The following is a 16,082-nucleotide window of genomic DNA, read 5'->3' on the forward strand; positions in this document are numbered from 1 at the left end:
CTGGAGCAATGGGAAGGTGTGATAAGTAAAAAAACAAAACCAAAACCAAGAATAAAACAGCTTCTAAAGAAAAACCCAATGAATGCAGTTCAGATGCACACTCGTGTCTTCAGCAAAGGTCGGTTGAAGTCCTGGGTTTATTTGCTCTGGCTCAGTGCTGGTTCTGCTAGATTTGGCTAGCACTTGCATAGCTACCCAAATGTCTCTGTGCTTTGGAATCGCTTGGTGTACACACCACGAACACCAATGGAAGAAGCTTGAGTCTATTGTGTCTGAGTTAATAAACCCTCCAGGAACCTCAGACATGAGGAACACACTGCAAAGACACTCAAGTGACCCCGCAGAGTAATTTTGAAAGCAAGTGGGCTAGCATAGAATAGGAGCTAATAAGGCCCACTGACCTAACTATTTGAGCATGCTTGCACTACGTTTCTCAACACATCCTGCTCTGCTTGGCCCTCACAGCAGTACTGCCCTGGTTGTATGGCACTACGTTAAAAATTCCTGCTGGAGCTGACCTAGCTCAGTGTGAAGCCAGTTCCGGTGTTTCTGTATCTGTCACAGCTCAATCTTCTGGGCATGGGGATAACGCCCGGCTGTGCCAAGAGGGCTGAAAAGTCCCAATGCAGACGTCACAAGGTGGCGCTCTTTGATGGGGTCTTCCAAGGTCTTCTTGAGTTGCAAGCACATTTTGAGGCAGAGTTGGTAGGTTTTTTGGTTTGTGCAAGGCCTTTTGGGTCTAGATCCGTTGCAGGGAAAGGGTCTGTACTCTCTGCTCTACTGCTTGAGGTGGGTGCGTTTCCTGGGAGCCAGCAGTGCTCCGCTCGGCTGCTGTCATCTGCTTGTAGGACCGGGATGCCTGCCGAAGTACATTTCTCAAAACACACACCACTGATTTTTCTCATACTAAAAAAAGTTGATGTGCAAGGTCCCACACATCTGTTGTCTCTTGGTACAGGGACAGCAGTAACATTTTAAGAGAGCCGACAACAGTTGTGGTACATTTGAGGATGTTAACAGCTTCCATGAAGTCAGTCTGTGATCTGTAGGCAAGTAAAGACTCGTTCAAGCCAATGGATGTTAAGTAATTTGCAGCCAGACTGAATAGAGAAATCAAATTTGTCTTTGTTTTATGATAGCTGGAAAAATGGAAAAGCCAGTGCCCAAGGTGGTTTCTGATCACGTTTGCCCTGGGACCCATTAAAAGCTTGTCTATACCTCAATTCCGTTGCAGAACAAATTTAATTATTTTACATTAACAGGGTACTTGGAATACAAAATAAAATCTTTTATTGGAAATTACATGCTGTCCTAAAAAGAGTTATCGAAGCCACTTTGGAAATAATTTTGCTAAGCTGCCAAATGAATTAACCATCAGAAGATAGCTATGTAGATGCATTTCTACCCCACAGCAAGTGCTGTGACTGTACCAGCTCGTTCCTCTGCTGTCCCAGACAGCACTCAAATATCTTTCTGAGCACCTGTTTAGCTGTTCCTGGCCAGGGGGTGGATTTTTGTAACTCCAACTGCAAAGACCAGGCTCACTGGTCCTTCCCAGGCTCCCTACCATTCATCCTCACCTCATGGTTCTAGACCGAGATGCTGGACTTTGCTGACCTCAGAGGTGAAATGAGATCTATTTTTCTTCTCTCCGCCTTGATTTAGAGACATCGGCAGGTATACCAAAGGATCCCGATCAGAATGGTTTTCAGTGCTGACCCCAGAAGACATGCAAAATACAAACATTTATGCAGAGGTGAGGCAGTCTGCTCTTACGATACTGTGTTTGAGAGTATTTTTTTCTGAAGCGTGCTGACTTTTCACTGCTGTGGTTTTCTCTGGGACAACTACTAAAATGCAAGGCCTAGTTCCAGTTGCATTTCTGTGTACACACAGCACATAGGGCCAAGGCATGAATAACGGCCTTGGAGATGGCTTCTTCTGGGCCTCTTACTCATTGCAAAGGTAGGCTTGGACAACCTAGCACAGAAACCACCTGCTGTTACTGGCTTTTCTTCTGGTATGATCACAGAAACAGGATTTTGCTTACAAAAAAAAACCAACAACCAACCAAAACCAAAAACCCAACAAAACGCATGCAAGAGAGATTGTACTAAATAATGATCGGACTTTTATCTTCCATATCTTTGCAAGAACCAGAGGAGGCCCTGAACGATGATTAACAACTGAGGTAAAGGAGTGGCAGGAATAATGTATTTACCTCAGCCAAATATTTGTCTCGTGAAACTAAAACCAGAAAAACGCTAATTGTCAATTATTACTCCTGGGCACGTCTTCATAAAGATCTACACAGTTTGAGTATTTCTCCCTCCCCCTCAGGGTAATCCCCTGGGGACTAATTAGCCCATTGCAATAACTGTATCATTTTACCAATTTTGTTGTCATCTTAAAAATTTCTAGCCTGAAAGGAGGCCAGACGACAAGGGCAGCGCTTCCCTTCCAGACCCTTTTGGCTTCTCCTGAAGGGAGATGCCGCCTCAGGGCAGCACTGGTGGGGCGGGGGCTTTTTTTGTGGAGGGACAGGGGAAGCACACAAGCGTCTCCCCTTGTTTCTAGGACGGTACAACAGCCCTTCAACCGCCCTCCCGCCGCTCTCCACAGCGGCCGGGCGGGACATGCGCCCCCGGCACCGCCATCTCCCCTCGACGGCCGCGGGCGGTGGCTACGAGCAGCGCCCGCCCCCTCTCACCCTGCGCATGCGCATTGCGCGGCGCGGCACTGCCTACAGCTCCCGGCTTGCTCTGCAAAACGGGGGTGGCTTTTTTTTTTTTTTTTTTTTTTTTTTTTTTCCTTTTCCCCCCTCCCCTCGGCGGGGGAAGGATGGGTGGGGAAAGCGAGCGCTCACGAAAGCGAGGCGAGTAGGAATCCCACAATACCAGGCGGGTTGCGAGCCTGGCGGTGCCGCTGTCTCTTTAATGCAAGAGGAAGCGATGCGGAGGGGTGGAAAATGGCAGAGTTGCAGATGTTGCTAGAGGAGGAAATCCCTTCTGGCAAGCGGGCTCTGCTCGAGAGCTACCAGAACCTCACTCGAGTCGCCGACTACTGCGAAAACAACTACATCCAGGTGAGGGGCGGCTGGGCAGCGCACCGGGGCCGGCGCTGGGAGGCTCGGCTGGGCTCTCCGTGCGGGCGGCGGGGCCGGAGCCGCCTGAGGGGCAGCGCGGCGCCTGGCCGCCCCCGCCGCGGCTCCCTTGGGTCTGCTTTTTCTTTCAACTTCTCCAGGCGAACGAACGGGCTTCCCTCTCCGCGCTCCGGAGGGGAAGGGAGGGGGTTATTATGTCAGTCCGGCTCGGAGGGTGTGTCTTTTTTTTTTTTCTTTTTTTTTCCTTCCCTTCCCCCCCCCCCCCCGCGCCCCTTTTTGTATTTATTTGTTTATTATGAGTCACATGCCGGAGACCTCCCTGGGCTGGGGGTGAGTGGGGCGTGAGGGCCGGTGAGCCTCCCCGTGCGGCCGGCTCGGAGCCGGTACCTCAGGTTCCCCCCTCGCTCCCCGGCGGCGAGGCTCCCCCCGCGGGAAGCCGGCGGGGCGGCGGTTGGTGACGGTTGCTGGGGCGGGCGGCTCCGCGCGCCCCCCGCGCCTCACGTGGAGCGCGGGTGCCGGCCGGCCCCTCCGCCAGAGCCGCGGCGGCAGCGCGGGGCCGCCATTGGCAGCGGCGCGGGGAGCGGAAGGCGCCCCGCACCCCAGTGACATCACGGAGCTCAGTCATCGGCGGGGATCCGCGCTGGGAGCCGCCGGGTCCGCCCGGGCGTGCGGCTCTGGGCCAGGCCGAGGGAGCCGCGGTCTCGGCAGCGCTGCGGTTCGGGGTTTGCGGGGGCGGGAACTGCCCGTGTGCAGGCACCGGTGTGCGGGCGGGAGGCGGCGTTTCAAAATGGCAATCCGTGCCTCCCGCAGGCTTCGCACGCCAAGCAGCCTGCCGCACCGAGTTCACACCGATGCTGGAAGAGGCTCCATTGGCTGTAGCGTGTCTCCACCAGTCAGTGCGGATTTTTTTTCCCTCAGATTGCCAGTACTTTTTGGCCTTGCTTTAAGTCTATTTTTGTGAAGCTGCTTTAAGTGCAATTTACTATTATTATTTTTTTCAGGATTTGCAGTACATGACTCTATAAGTCTGTATGTGTAGTCATACAAACGTGGATACAGAACCATCCAGAGATGCTCAAATTCACCTCTTTTTTTTTTAGTAAAAAAAATTGAAGAAGAAAAGCAAATAAACTCCACTTTGATTACTGGACAGCTTGTAAAGTGAACTTGTTGAATCTAAGGCTACCTGTGATGAGTATCTAATACAAGTAATTAAATTCTTTGGCATGTGTCAATCGTAAGCTGTCCTACTTTTTTTTGTAATGGAGGAGCAAATTTGAAAACAGAGCTTTAATAATATGAAGTTATTTTTTTTTAAGTGAGCTAATTGGATTAAAACTGCTCTTCCACGCCACATTTTTAAGAGGTTTTTTTTGGTGATATGTGAGGTAGTATGAGTTAATATCTATTTACTCTTCTGAGTTGTTTGCTCCACCCAAAGAAAGCTGCTGATATAATGCTTCTAAGAGGCGAGGTTCATTTGGTTTTACTCATGGGAAATATGACAAATACATGAGCATGGTAATTGCGGCACAAGTTGTGACCTGTCTCCTGCTCCTGACTTTTTCCCTATGTCAGAAAGTTACAGAGAATCTTCAATTACATCATTTTCTTCAGAGTCCTAAAACTTGTCTTTTCTTTCTTCAAGCAAACAAACAAAAAAATCCAACACTTGAGCTAGTTCCCATCCTGTCATTTGGGGTGGTGTGTGTGTTTATTTTCACTTTTTTTTTTAAAATTTGGTAGCTCATTTTCACTTCAAGTATCGAGGTCAGCTGGATATGGGATTGGTATGTTCCGGTTTATCTGTGTACAGCTGTGTTTACCCCTTTTGAAAGGAAGCTGGAGTTCTAAAATTCCTAATGAGGACTTGAGCAGTAGCTTTGAAAAACATCTACCGTGCTTGTATTGTACAGGCATTGTAAGCTTATTCAATAAAAATGGCAAATACACTGATACAATCACTTTTTTTAAAAAATGTGTGATGGAGGTGGTTTTTTTTAATCAGCACTTTATACAAAGCCATCTGCTCTCCAGTTGGACTCCTGAACAGATTATACTCACAGTGCTTGTTGTGGTATGGCCGCAGCAGGATTAGGCACTATGAGCCAGGGCACTGGGTTATGAGATTTGGCGGTGTGTATGTATTGTGGGATGGGAAGGGAGGAAAGGAGAGGAAGAGGCTTAGCCAGCACATAATACAAAGTATTTGTATTTAATGTAATTGAGCATTTTATGGAAAAAAAAAAAAAAAGTCAGGCCGGAGCAGAGAACTGGGACGTGAAGTGGCTACACATTGTAATTTATTGTGTAGCACATACCTGATTCAGTCTGGCCTCTTTGAGTTTGGATAGCTTTGGATTTGGAGAGTTTTCTCTCATTCTGTGGGAAAGGCCATGTGCTCCTTAGTAGGAAAGCTTACTGTGTGCTGTCACCCACTCTGTGTTGTGGTAGTGAGATGGAGCAAGTTTCTCTGACTATTCTGAGTGCTGGTGCTAACTATTTATAGTAATTGTAATAGCATTGAGATATTTGTTCAGAACTCTTGATGTTCTCAGTCTCATGTTTTATGTTCTCTGATTACTTAAGCAGGAAAGTAATTTCCCACCCCTAATACTGCTGTATTCAAACTATATCTGTATTTTGGATCTGAAAACATATGAATCTTGTTTTGTCTCTTTCATTTAATCTGGAAATAATTCTGGTAAAATTTCAGTTGTGCTGAGTCTTTTGAAGATAATCTCTAAAGACATCGAAGACAAATTACATACACACACACACACACACACACAGAAGGGAAGGGGGTAACTCACCTGGGCAGAACTTGGTTCCCTAATGGTGAATGTAGCTCTATTAACAGTAAGCATCCTTTTAACGAAGCATTTAGGAAAGATGACAGAATTTGCGGCTCTTAAGGTGAAAATATCTGTTCTTAGGAAAGTGGGAAGCGGTTTCTTGCTAAGGCAAATTGTGAATAAATTGGAATGTAAGGCAGTTACACAGTTTGCCCTCCAGCCCGTGTGTATTCTGATTATCTAGAAGTTTTATCTGATAAGAAGGGAAGAGAATTCAGGAGAGGCAGAGCAAATGTTTCTGAGAAAGATCTGCAGTACTGAAAGGAAAATACAGTGGTGACAGTCCTGGGGGTGACGGGAGAGAGAGACAGAAAAAGGGGAAAAGAAATGAAATGTGGAAGTAGTAAGTGAAGGAACTTGTGATGCTATTGGTGGGGACTTTGGCTTTGACTAGAAGGAAAAAGGCATTAGAAGTACATTACTGTATTTAATCTGTGACAAGGTTTAAAATATATGTCTGGTTGGAAGCTTTAGTGACAAGCATGCAGAAAGTTAGATTCCTGTTTTCTTTTAGATCAGTGACTTAAACTGACCAGTTTTAAGAACAGGTTTTGAACCTTGAATCTTTAACTGAAAGCATGTTTCTGTCTCCTAAAGTAAGTTTTCTTAAATACAGAGAAGTTACATTTTTCTTAATATTTTTATAATTTTTTTTCTGGCGTTTCAGAATACTGGTGTGACTGCTCTATTATGATGGAGGTGTTTGCTTGTGAATTGGCATACCATTATAAAAATGTACAGCGAGATTAAGCGAGAGTAGGAGTGGTAAAACTGTCTTGTAATGGAAATAAATGAAATTTTTATACATGCCATATAAATGTAAGTTCCAGTACTTAATGCCTTTCCCCAAGTCTTTTTACCTGGGAATAAACTTAGGGACTAGTCCCTCTCAGTGTGCGTGTAAACATGAAAAGTTATCTGAAAATCTGTAGTGTAAAGCTGAAGATATTAGTAAAGAATTTCATGAGTACCCTAAACGATATGAACTTCATGAGTACTAATACAGAAATGACATATAGAGTTAAAGCACTTACAGTTCCAATTATGATTCTTCAGCCGAAAATATTAACTTCCAGAGAGATTCTCCAGTTAGTTTCCTGGCTGAATTGAATTATTTTCAGTCTTTAATGAACTTATTTACAATAACTAGCCTATGAAGCATTACAATGACACAGAAGACCAGCGTCTCCAATGCTACTGCACTGATGACTCCTTTTTGGACAACTTCAGTTGACTGGTGTAGCACAGAGAGGCCTCTCTGTGCTGTAAAATGCTGCTTACAACTCTCCCCTACTGTCTGAATTTGATGTTTCTTACGGTCTTGTTTATGCATAGGGAGATACATAGCTTTCATCAGCCTCTCTTCTTCTAGACCATTTGGGAAGATCTTTCTTTTTATTTTTTTTTAGCTCAAATATTATTTTAATATGACTGTGAGAACCTCTAAATGAATAGCTTGGAACATGTACTACTTGTGTAAATTCTGATCTTGGTAATCTCTAGTGGGTAGATTTAGCAGCTTTAGAAAATAAATTAAGTGAAAGACCTTTTAAGGAAGTGCTGTGTTGCCTAAATGCGTGGTTTTTTCTTGTGATGTTATTTCCTTCTGTAGCTACCAACTGGTGTGTGGAAACTGAACCGTGAGTTAACAAGCTATTCTGGGTAAAATACACAAAATCAGGGACAAATTTCACTTTGACTGTTATTACAAAAAAATCTAAAGACTCTGGTTGGTAGAAAAATAAATGTGTGGGGCTGAGCAGGAGTGTTGTGTGCAAGAAGTTTCACAAATCCTTATGTTATCTTCCAGTGTGCGTTTCGGAATCCTTTCTGTTTGATAGGTCAGATGCTCTGCATTGTGTACATGGTAGATAGTACGTTTTGGAAAGGAAATAACTTTATTCCTGGTGTTTCTTTTTCCCTAAATGTTGGTAACTGATCTGACACTGTTTCTCTTTGCCTGGTATATGGAAAGTGGCTTAGCTGAGTTCAGTACAAAGAAGTTCACTCAGAATGTCTAATTCAGGAAATGACCTGTTTTAAAAGGATAAACTTCTTAAATTGTTGCTAATACAAATCTTTGACATGCTGTGAGAACTTGCGTGTTTTATATTAATAGGTTAATTAGTTTGTATTGAGAGTAAATAGTGATTTTTTTTTTTCCTGGTTTCATTGCTAAATTTAGAACATTTTACAGAAAAAGCAAATTAAGCTAGTTCACTTTCTGTAACACCAAAATATAATTCAAAATTAAAGAGCTGAAGAGCAATGAGATAAAATATGGATATGCCACCCACTATGCTTTGTAGGTTTAAATAATATTCTTTAAGAAAATGTGTTAGCTTATACTTTTTTTTTTTAAATACATTTGCCATCAGTATAAAAGGCACTGGCTGTTCTGTGTGTGTGGGGGGGGAGTTGGTTGATTGTTTGGGTTTTGTTGTTGTTTTTTAATAATAGTAGTTTGGGTACAAGTTGGTGGGTTAGGCTTGTAGCTCTTCTGTGCCTTGTACAGGTCTTCTGTGCCAGTGAGTTGTCTGTGTTTTGGAAAATACAGCTGTATTTTTAGCCTGAAAGAAGCAACAGGACAATAGTGCAACTTCACTGAATCAGCAAGTGATTACTCTGCACATACAGGAAACGGATCCTGGAGTGTGGTATGTCTGTTTTGTGTCGAACGGAGGTAGATGATACGAGATCAGCTTATCCAAATTTGAAATGTTTCCATTAACTTTGGTACATTTGGTTTATGAAGCCAGCAAGATGTCAGCTGCTCTTCCTGCTCCATTTTTCATTAGTATTTCAGCAGATGATTGTGTCAGCACTGTGCTGCCTTCCATCAGGTGGAGTAAAGTGGATCAGGATGAGCTTTTACAGGTGTGTACTGCTTCTTCCACAATGGAAGCACTGCCTGCTCCCTTCCATTTGCACATATGTTGGAAGGAAGCAGCTTGCAGGTTGTCTGTCAGTGTGTGCTAAGCATGATCCTTGTTCTCTGTGCTTCTCTCGCTGTGCCCTGTGGAATTGTTGGAAGGAAGAAACAAGACGTGTGTAAGAGGAGCAATTGTCTAATACTTACCTCCCTCTGGATTTCTGGGAGCTTGTTGCAGTAAGTTGCTCTTACGGTAGAGAGAAAATAGATGGGCCTTGAGGAGGGCTTATAAAGTGGATCATATTGCAGTAAGGTAAGAGTACAGGAGCAGGCTGTGTGCAAGTAGGAAGCATTGTACCTCTGAGGGCAAAGTTCCTGTTAGTATCTGTGCTACTGATCTGAGTTTAACAACTAAAAACCCCAAACTCTTGAACAAAAAAACCCAACCTGATGCAACTTCCCAATATCTTTGCTTGGTATTTTGTACAGTGTTCGTTTTACAGAAGCATAAATGGAGGCATAGAATTTATAACTGAGTCATGGAAGGTCATATAGGGACTTGCTGTCAGATTTGGGAACAGAACCTGATTGTTTGGACTTTTAGTGCTGTGCACAAGGGTTCTTTCCCTCACCCCTCACCCCTTTCCGAATTGCCTGTTATACTACAACACAACAAAAAATGCCTATTTGCAGAAAGTGTCTACAGAGACTGTGCAATGAATCCCTTGGGAAAAGATGCACCCGAAACCATCATTGAACTCATTAGCAGCGTTAGTTTTAAGAGTTTTACATATGTCCTCCCATAAGAACCTGGAGATCCTAATTTTTGTCTCTGTGAACTTCTGGAGTTGCATAATGCTCACAGTACTGTCTGTCTGCGTGTTGGTGGGTTTCTTGCTTGGCAGAAGCACTGCAAGATACCACTCTCTTTCCCATTAGTGAAAGCAGTCTCTGTTTGATAGTTCTTGTGACTGAAATCTTATTTATCTGCAGAACAACAGAGTGGCAGCTGTATGTACAAAGTGTCAGTTCTAGTGTAGCAAGACATCCTTGAGGGATAAGAGAGTATCTTGCTCTCTCTGTGCCTGTGTTTGGTCCTTAATTAGTAACTTGGAGTCAAAAAGAGTGTGTTGTGGTTTTCATTTGTTGTTACTTGGTAGGAAATTACTTGTGGGCCCTCAGTCGTTCAGTGTCTGGGCTTGGTCATAGTTACCCAAGCATTGTCGCTCTTTTCAGTATTTGTGCTACCCAGGCTGGTCTTCCTCTGATGCTGTTCCTTCTATGACCACCTGTCAGACTTGGCCCCACTGAAATCTGAGCACTAGTGACAGAGGCGAGTGGGCTTGGTTACAGAGATCCTTCCCTCCACCTCTAAGTAAAGGGAAGTAACTGCTGAATTTGTAATAGTAGATACAGTGCCTCTGTGGGGCCCCTCCCTTTTCCTGACCTTGCTGGTGAGGCACCTGCTGTAGACAGGGACTTGATGTCTCCTGTGGGTTGTAGAAATAATCTTTTGCAGCTCAAAACTTGAATAGGCTAAGACTGGGGTGCTGTGGAGAAGAGATCACAATGTGCTCCTGAACAGGGCTCTATGAGCAAGATGGTATCTGCAGGTGCCTTTCCTCCTTCACCTCCAGCCCACAGCATGTTCCTCTCACTGCACTGGAGGGGCTCAGTCAAGTGTCTCATTGGTTTAGGGCCAATAATAAAATAAAAGATACACCACTTCTAACAGGTGGGTTCTTCGAGGAATCCATTTATTGTACAGCAAATGAAAGCAGAACTCTAAACTCCTCCTCTTGCTATTAGAGGGAATGGCTTTTCTTTTTTCTTGGGTTAATTAATAAGAGTGTAGGTGTCACCTTTGCTTGAAACTATGCAAATAGTGTTACTCATTACTTGTGCAAGCTCTTAATGCTGTTAATGGGAGCCATGTATGCTTTGTTACTATGATGCTGATATTTTAGAACAAAAGGTGGGGGCTGGACCCTGCAGGAGAATTCAGCTTGGAGTGAAACATGAGTGCAGCATTTTCAGATACAACTTGTAAAATTCAACAGTCTGTATTAACATGAGATGAATTTGGTAGCTGACCTGCTGGCCAAGCTGACAAAGCAAATTAGTTTTACTCTGAAAAAGATTGACTGCTTACAAGGTGAGTTTAATAACCTCGTTTTAAGATTCCAGGTCAATTGTGTTTTGTTAGTAAGTGCTGGGTTTGGTAAACTGAAAAAGGCTCTGAAATTCAAAGCTGTTCTTCGTTTGGGCCTTTCCTATGATACAGTCTCTTCATAACAGCTGCAGATGATGTGTGCTGTACTGTATCTTCTGCCATGGTGGAATATTCAAAAATAACAGTAAAGGTAGTCTCTTCTGCAATGAGATACAGCTTTCTTATGTTCCTTGTGTGTCTTATGTTAAGATAGCAGATATATTTGTGATAGTGTCTTCCCTCCCTCTTCCTTCCTCCCTCCCTCTCCAAAGAGCCTAAAATAATCAACTCTGTGCGTTCTTTCTACAGCAGATGTTAAAGAGCAAGCATGCTGCTTTGTGTGCAGGGAGGCTCTGATACTGTAGTGATGAGCAGTTAAAGAACTCTTGGGGAAGAAACTGTGCTTCACTTTCCTAATTTTATTTTAACCTCAAAGACAAATAGGAGTAAGCAGTGATACTGTTCCTACTTTTGTTAAGAAAGCAGGAAGGCCTCTCAGAACTCAGGCAGAGGAGGCTTACTAAAAGAAATGCTGGTTTGACATCCTTAGAGCTGAACGTAATATTCTTACTGGGTGGTCTTAAGGTTATAAATAGTACCAAGAAAAAAATCTGCTTGTTTACTATTTGAAGCGTAACAATTCTTTGATATCCTTGCAAAAAATTTGAAGTGTAGCCTCTTCTGGCTCCTTTCACACCAGTGTTTCACAAGATGTTTTTGTAAGCTATGGTTTATCAGGCAAATCTGTGGAGGTTTGTGGTTGTTGTTGTTGGCTTTTTTTTTTCTAGCTAATTTTTCACTAGATGTGTATCTTCACTTCCATCATCTGATCTCTTTGCTGTATTTTGGGGTCAGCAAATCCACCAACTAATATTTGTCCTGCAGCAGTCACTGTCAGTTGAGCATCTTATTTGACTTTATTGTAGCAGGTGTACTACTAATTAATACTTGAACTGTGGTCCCCGTGCAATAACTCTCTGTTTTCTGAAGGCTGAGATAAGAAAATGTTTGCGTAAAACAGATGAGAAGAACAAGGTGTCCAGGCAGTTGCATCAGACTACTGCAGTAACATCTAAGCAGCAGAATGTCATGCCATGGCTTGTCTTTTCACATTGATGCACCTAATGTTAGGCACTACTATGTCACTAAATGTTACTAGTGACAACATTTCTCTCTTTCCAGGTGCTTCTCCTAGCCTGTGACCTTAATGTGAATTCCTGATTTCTCTCTCATTGAATTCTCCTGTCTGCTTGCTACAGGCTGTTTCCTAGACCTGTTGTTCGCTACTTTTCTACTGCCAAATACTGTGGACTTTGTCTTTTGCTGCCATTGACACAAGAGTCCTTTTATCACAGCGTCTCTACCTCTGAAACAGACTCACGTGTTTGCTCTCTACCACATTGACTCGCAGTTTCATTTCAGATCTCATCTGAAAACCTCTTCTCCCTTGCCTATTTCTTTTAATTAATCTCTTTCTGTTATTTAACTGCATATTTTTTGCAGCTTAAATTATGCAGCTGTTTTTCATGATGCCTTTCAGAGAAACAGCTTCTACTAGCATAGGTTTGAATAATTCGAAACTTGCAGCTACTTATACACTTCTTTAATTATCTTCATTGGCACAGAGTTGAGTCTAAGACCTTGGCTGTGAAGTGGTCTGTAACCACCTAGGTAAGCCATGATGAGCAGGATACAGAGCAAGCAGAAGGCAGCTGGGGAGACATGGTATGCAATGAGACTGACATAATTCTCTCTACTAGTAAAATTCGTAGGAGGCCTCTCAGATACATGTGGCCAGGCTTTCCTTTGTAAGGAATCTGTCTTGTTCAGAAGGGTGGTCCTTTTGTTACTCTTGAGACCAAGGAGTGGAAAGGGCTCAAACAAACTACTTTGCTTGGAGCACTTTGGATTTCTTAATAGTGAGGGAAAGGTGGATGCACCAGGGAGAATGATGTTCTGTTAACATTAGTAGGTATGTATCCACAAAGCAGAGCTGGACCTGATCCTGAAGGGTTTTTATAAAATATGACTGTAGCCTACAGGTTTCCCACTGTGAGGTCTTGTGGCAGGTGGCTTGGATGATGTTTCAATCAAGGTCCAGAGAGCGTCAGACTAACAAATAGAGATGATGGATCAATGCACTTATGTTGGCAAGATCCTTGGAGACCTGGCTGGGGATTGTTCAGCTTTTGATTTGATGGCTGACTTGCAGGATTTCTAAATCTCTGGGAGGAGCTATTGTTTCTGTGATGCAAACTCCTGGCTTTAGCTGTTAGATAAAATGTGTGTCTGGTTTGGAAGTGCTTGGCTTTACAAGGGCTCTCTTCAAATTCCGTGGGTGTGTTTCCTGCTGCAGTGTACCATATGTTCTCCCAGCACTGAAATGATCTGGTTGTCGCAGTAGTCCTGAGACTTGTCTGGGAGCATTGAAAGTACATTTTGTCTTAAATGGCAACAGATTTTGTATCTAATTTCTAAGGTGTCTTTAGCTCTGAATGTTAGAGAAAATTGTTGCTGCCATAGCTGTAATTGAAGCGTGGGCTCATACGATGCTGCTTACTTTGTAAGAAGTCTTGTATCACTTGAATAGGGGCTATGTGATTTCTAGATGTGTATTTAATTCCTCTTTAGCAGTATTAGTTGAGAAAGTTACCAGTCAATGGAGAGCTTTCTAGCACGTTACCTCTTTGGAACCCCATTGTCCATGAACAAGAACTGTAAAATCAGCTCTTGTCGTTACTCTGCAGTGAACATTGACCATTGGGAGAGTGAAGGTATTTGTTGTAATTAAGAGAGAGGCTTGTTTACTGGGGATAGGGCATAAATATGCAGGGATGCAGCACGTGTGGGCTGCTGCTCCTCTGCTGAGGGGAGAAAAGTTGCTGGTTTTGGTCCTGAATGTGGGTTGAGTGGGGGATTTGAGTGTGTTCCTAAGGCATGGAAAGGGGGCTTAAGAATTTATAAAGAATAATCTATGTTGAATAACTTTCTGGCTGGCTGACAGAAAATGGGAATGGTTTGAAGGATGACTGGAAAGCAAGTTGAGAGTCGAGCAACTCTAGGTTTTCTGCAAAAAGCACAGGAGGAATGGGGGAGAGCATGTAACCCTCTTGGGCTGTGTGCTTCTCTTCAGCCACTCTGTCTTGCCAACTGTGACATGGACAACATTAAAAGCAAATACTGTTCCTGTTTGCTTCCTACCTACAGCAGACAGCTAGAGTGGTAGCTTTACTTTTTTCCCAGATTGCTGTAAGGGGTTACTGCAGCAGCACTGGGAGTGGGGGAGTATGAACTGAAGCAGGTACTTACTGGCTGTACAACATCCCACGAGGCCTGGGGGAACGAATGTGGGGAACACTGTGAGTCATGCTTGTCAGTCTTATAAAGCAGGAGGCTTTTTCAAATTGGCCTTGGAGGGGAAGAGGTGTTTAGTGAAGCAGTTGTGAAGGAGTTATGCAAATAGAGGACAAAAATAATGAGCAGAAGATACTCAATTAAGCTTCTTGCCTCTTCAGATAATGACTAAATGCAAACTAACCACCGCAAAAGTTAAGAAAAATTCATCATCACTAAGTATAATGGACACAAAAATGTGGCCATTCATGATGGTAGGAAAATTCTTTTTGTGACTAGGAAAATCAATTTCTGTAGTTGTTGAACAGAAAAGGCTTTTTTTTTTTTTTCCCCAATTTCCTTTTAAAAAATGACAAGGTGGGAAGCTGAAAAGCAGTTTTTACTGTAAGAGCTTGTTAGAGGGGAAGTGGTAAAAAGACCAGTCTTCAGTTTTGCTTTGGACATATCTTCAGTGTTTAGGCAGTTTTTGTATAAGAAGTCTTTCCTTTTCCATCCCCCTATTCATGCGGGATTTTATTTACATGTACATATTGTATATTCTTTAGTAAAATTCAGAGCATGTTTTTAGGGTATAGCTGCTTTTTGCTACAGACACAGCCAATTCTTGCTGTTTCAGGCAGAGCTTATCAAATGTAATTGTTCCAGTCCTGGACTTGCTTGCATCTGCTCACATCATAGTAGGAATCTTACCTCTGGTAGCGAAGCCTTGCCAGCAGACTTAATTGGCATATTATTTGCTTGGACTACTTCTCCTGCCTCTCTTGCAGCACAGAGAGGCCATCCCAAGCTTTGAAGCAGTTGGATATGCCAGATACACTGTCCCACATGCTGCTCCACGGTTGTGCGTGTCCTCCCTTGGCCTCCCCTGTGTTTTAACTAGTGGGGGCAAGTGCTCAGCTTCCTCTGAGGCGCACAGATGTGCAGATAGGTACAGTGTGGGTATGGGTGGATACGCAGTGGTGGCGATGTGTGTTCCTGTTGTGAAAGGACTGCTGCTCTGAATACATGTCCTCTGTAGCTGTAATAAGGCCACTCTGTCAAGCTGATTACCAACAAAATAGTAGCAAGGTGTCCTGGTGGTCCTACTACAAGTGCTGAAATAGAGTAGTTCAAGGGTTGTGTTATTACTGGAGGGGGGGACAGGGAGTGTCCTGCTCTACTCTGCACTGGTGTGGCCTCACCTGGAACACTGTGTGTAGGTCTGGGTGCCACCGTATTAAAAAAGATATTATGCTACTAGAGAGTGTCCAGAAGAGGGCTACAAAGTTGGTGAAGAGTTTGGAGGGGAAGCCACATGAGGAGCAGCTAAAGTCAGTTGGATGGTTCAGCCTGAGGAGACTAAGAGGAGACCTCATGGGGGTCTGCAGCTTCCTCACAAGGGGAGGAGGAGGGGCAGGCACTGAACTCTTCTGTCTGATGACCAACGACAGAACCTAAGGGAATGGCAGGAAAATGTGCCAGGAGAGGTTTAGGATGGGCATTAGGAAGAGGTTCTTCACCCAGAGGGTGGTGGAGCACTGGAACAGGCTCCCCAGGGAGGTGTCATGGCCCCAAGCCTGACAGTGTTCAAGAAGAGACTGGACAACACCCTCAGACACATGGTGTGAACTGTGGGGTTGTCATATGCAGGGACAGGAGTTGGACTTGATGATCCTTGTGGGTCCCTTCCAACTCAGGACATTCTAT

The 16,082-nt window shown here is 43.8% G+C and overlaps 1 protein-coding gene across 10 annotated transcripts in view; it reads left to right on the top strand.

The window, feature by feature from the left end:
* Window positions 1-2,821: 2,821 nt before the first annotated feature.
* The window catches only part of ABI1 (abl interactor 1), an 83,630-nt gene continuing 70,369 nt past the window's right edge, over window positions 2,822-16,082 (top strand). For 8 of the 10 annotated variants that reach the window (XM_065627782.1, XM_065627786.1, XM_065627788.1 and 5 more), the window contains exon 1: window positions 2,876-3,085. In XM_065627782.1, the coding sequence (XP_065483854.1) occupies window positions 2,969-3,085 (117 nt within the window). In that variant the 5' untranslated portion in view covers window positions 2,876-2,968. Of the gene's footprint in view, window positions 3,086-16,082 lie in introns of all 10 variants that reach the window. The other 2 variants (XM_065627791.1, XM_065627792.1) reach the window with 2 other exon arrangements.

This window comes from Caloenas nicobarica, chromosome 2 (genome assembly GCF_036013445.1).
Source record: "Caloenas nicobarica isolate bCalNic1 chromosome 2, bCalNic1.hap1, whole genome shotgun sequence".
Lineage (NCBI taxonomy): Eukaryota > Metazoa > Chordata > Aves > Columbiformes > Columbidae > Caloenas > Caloenas nicobarica.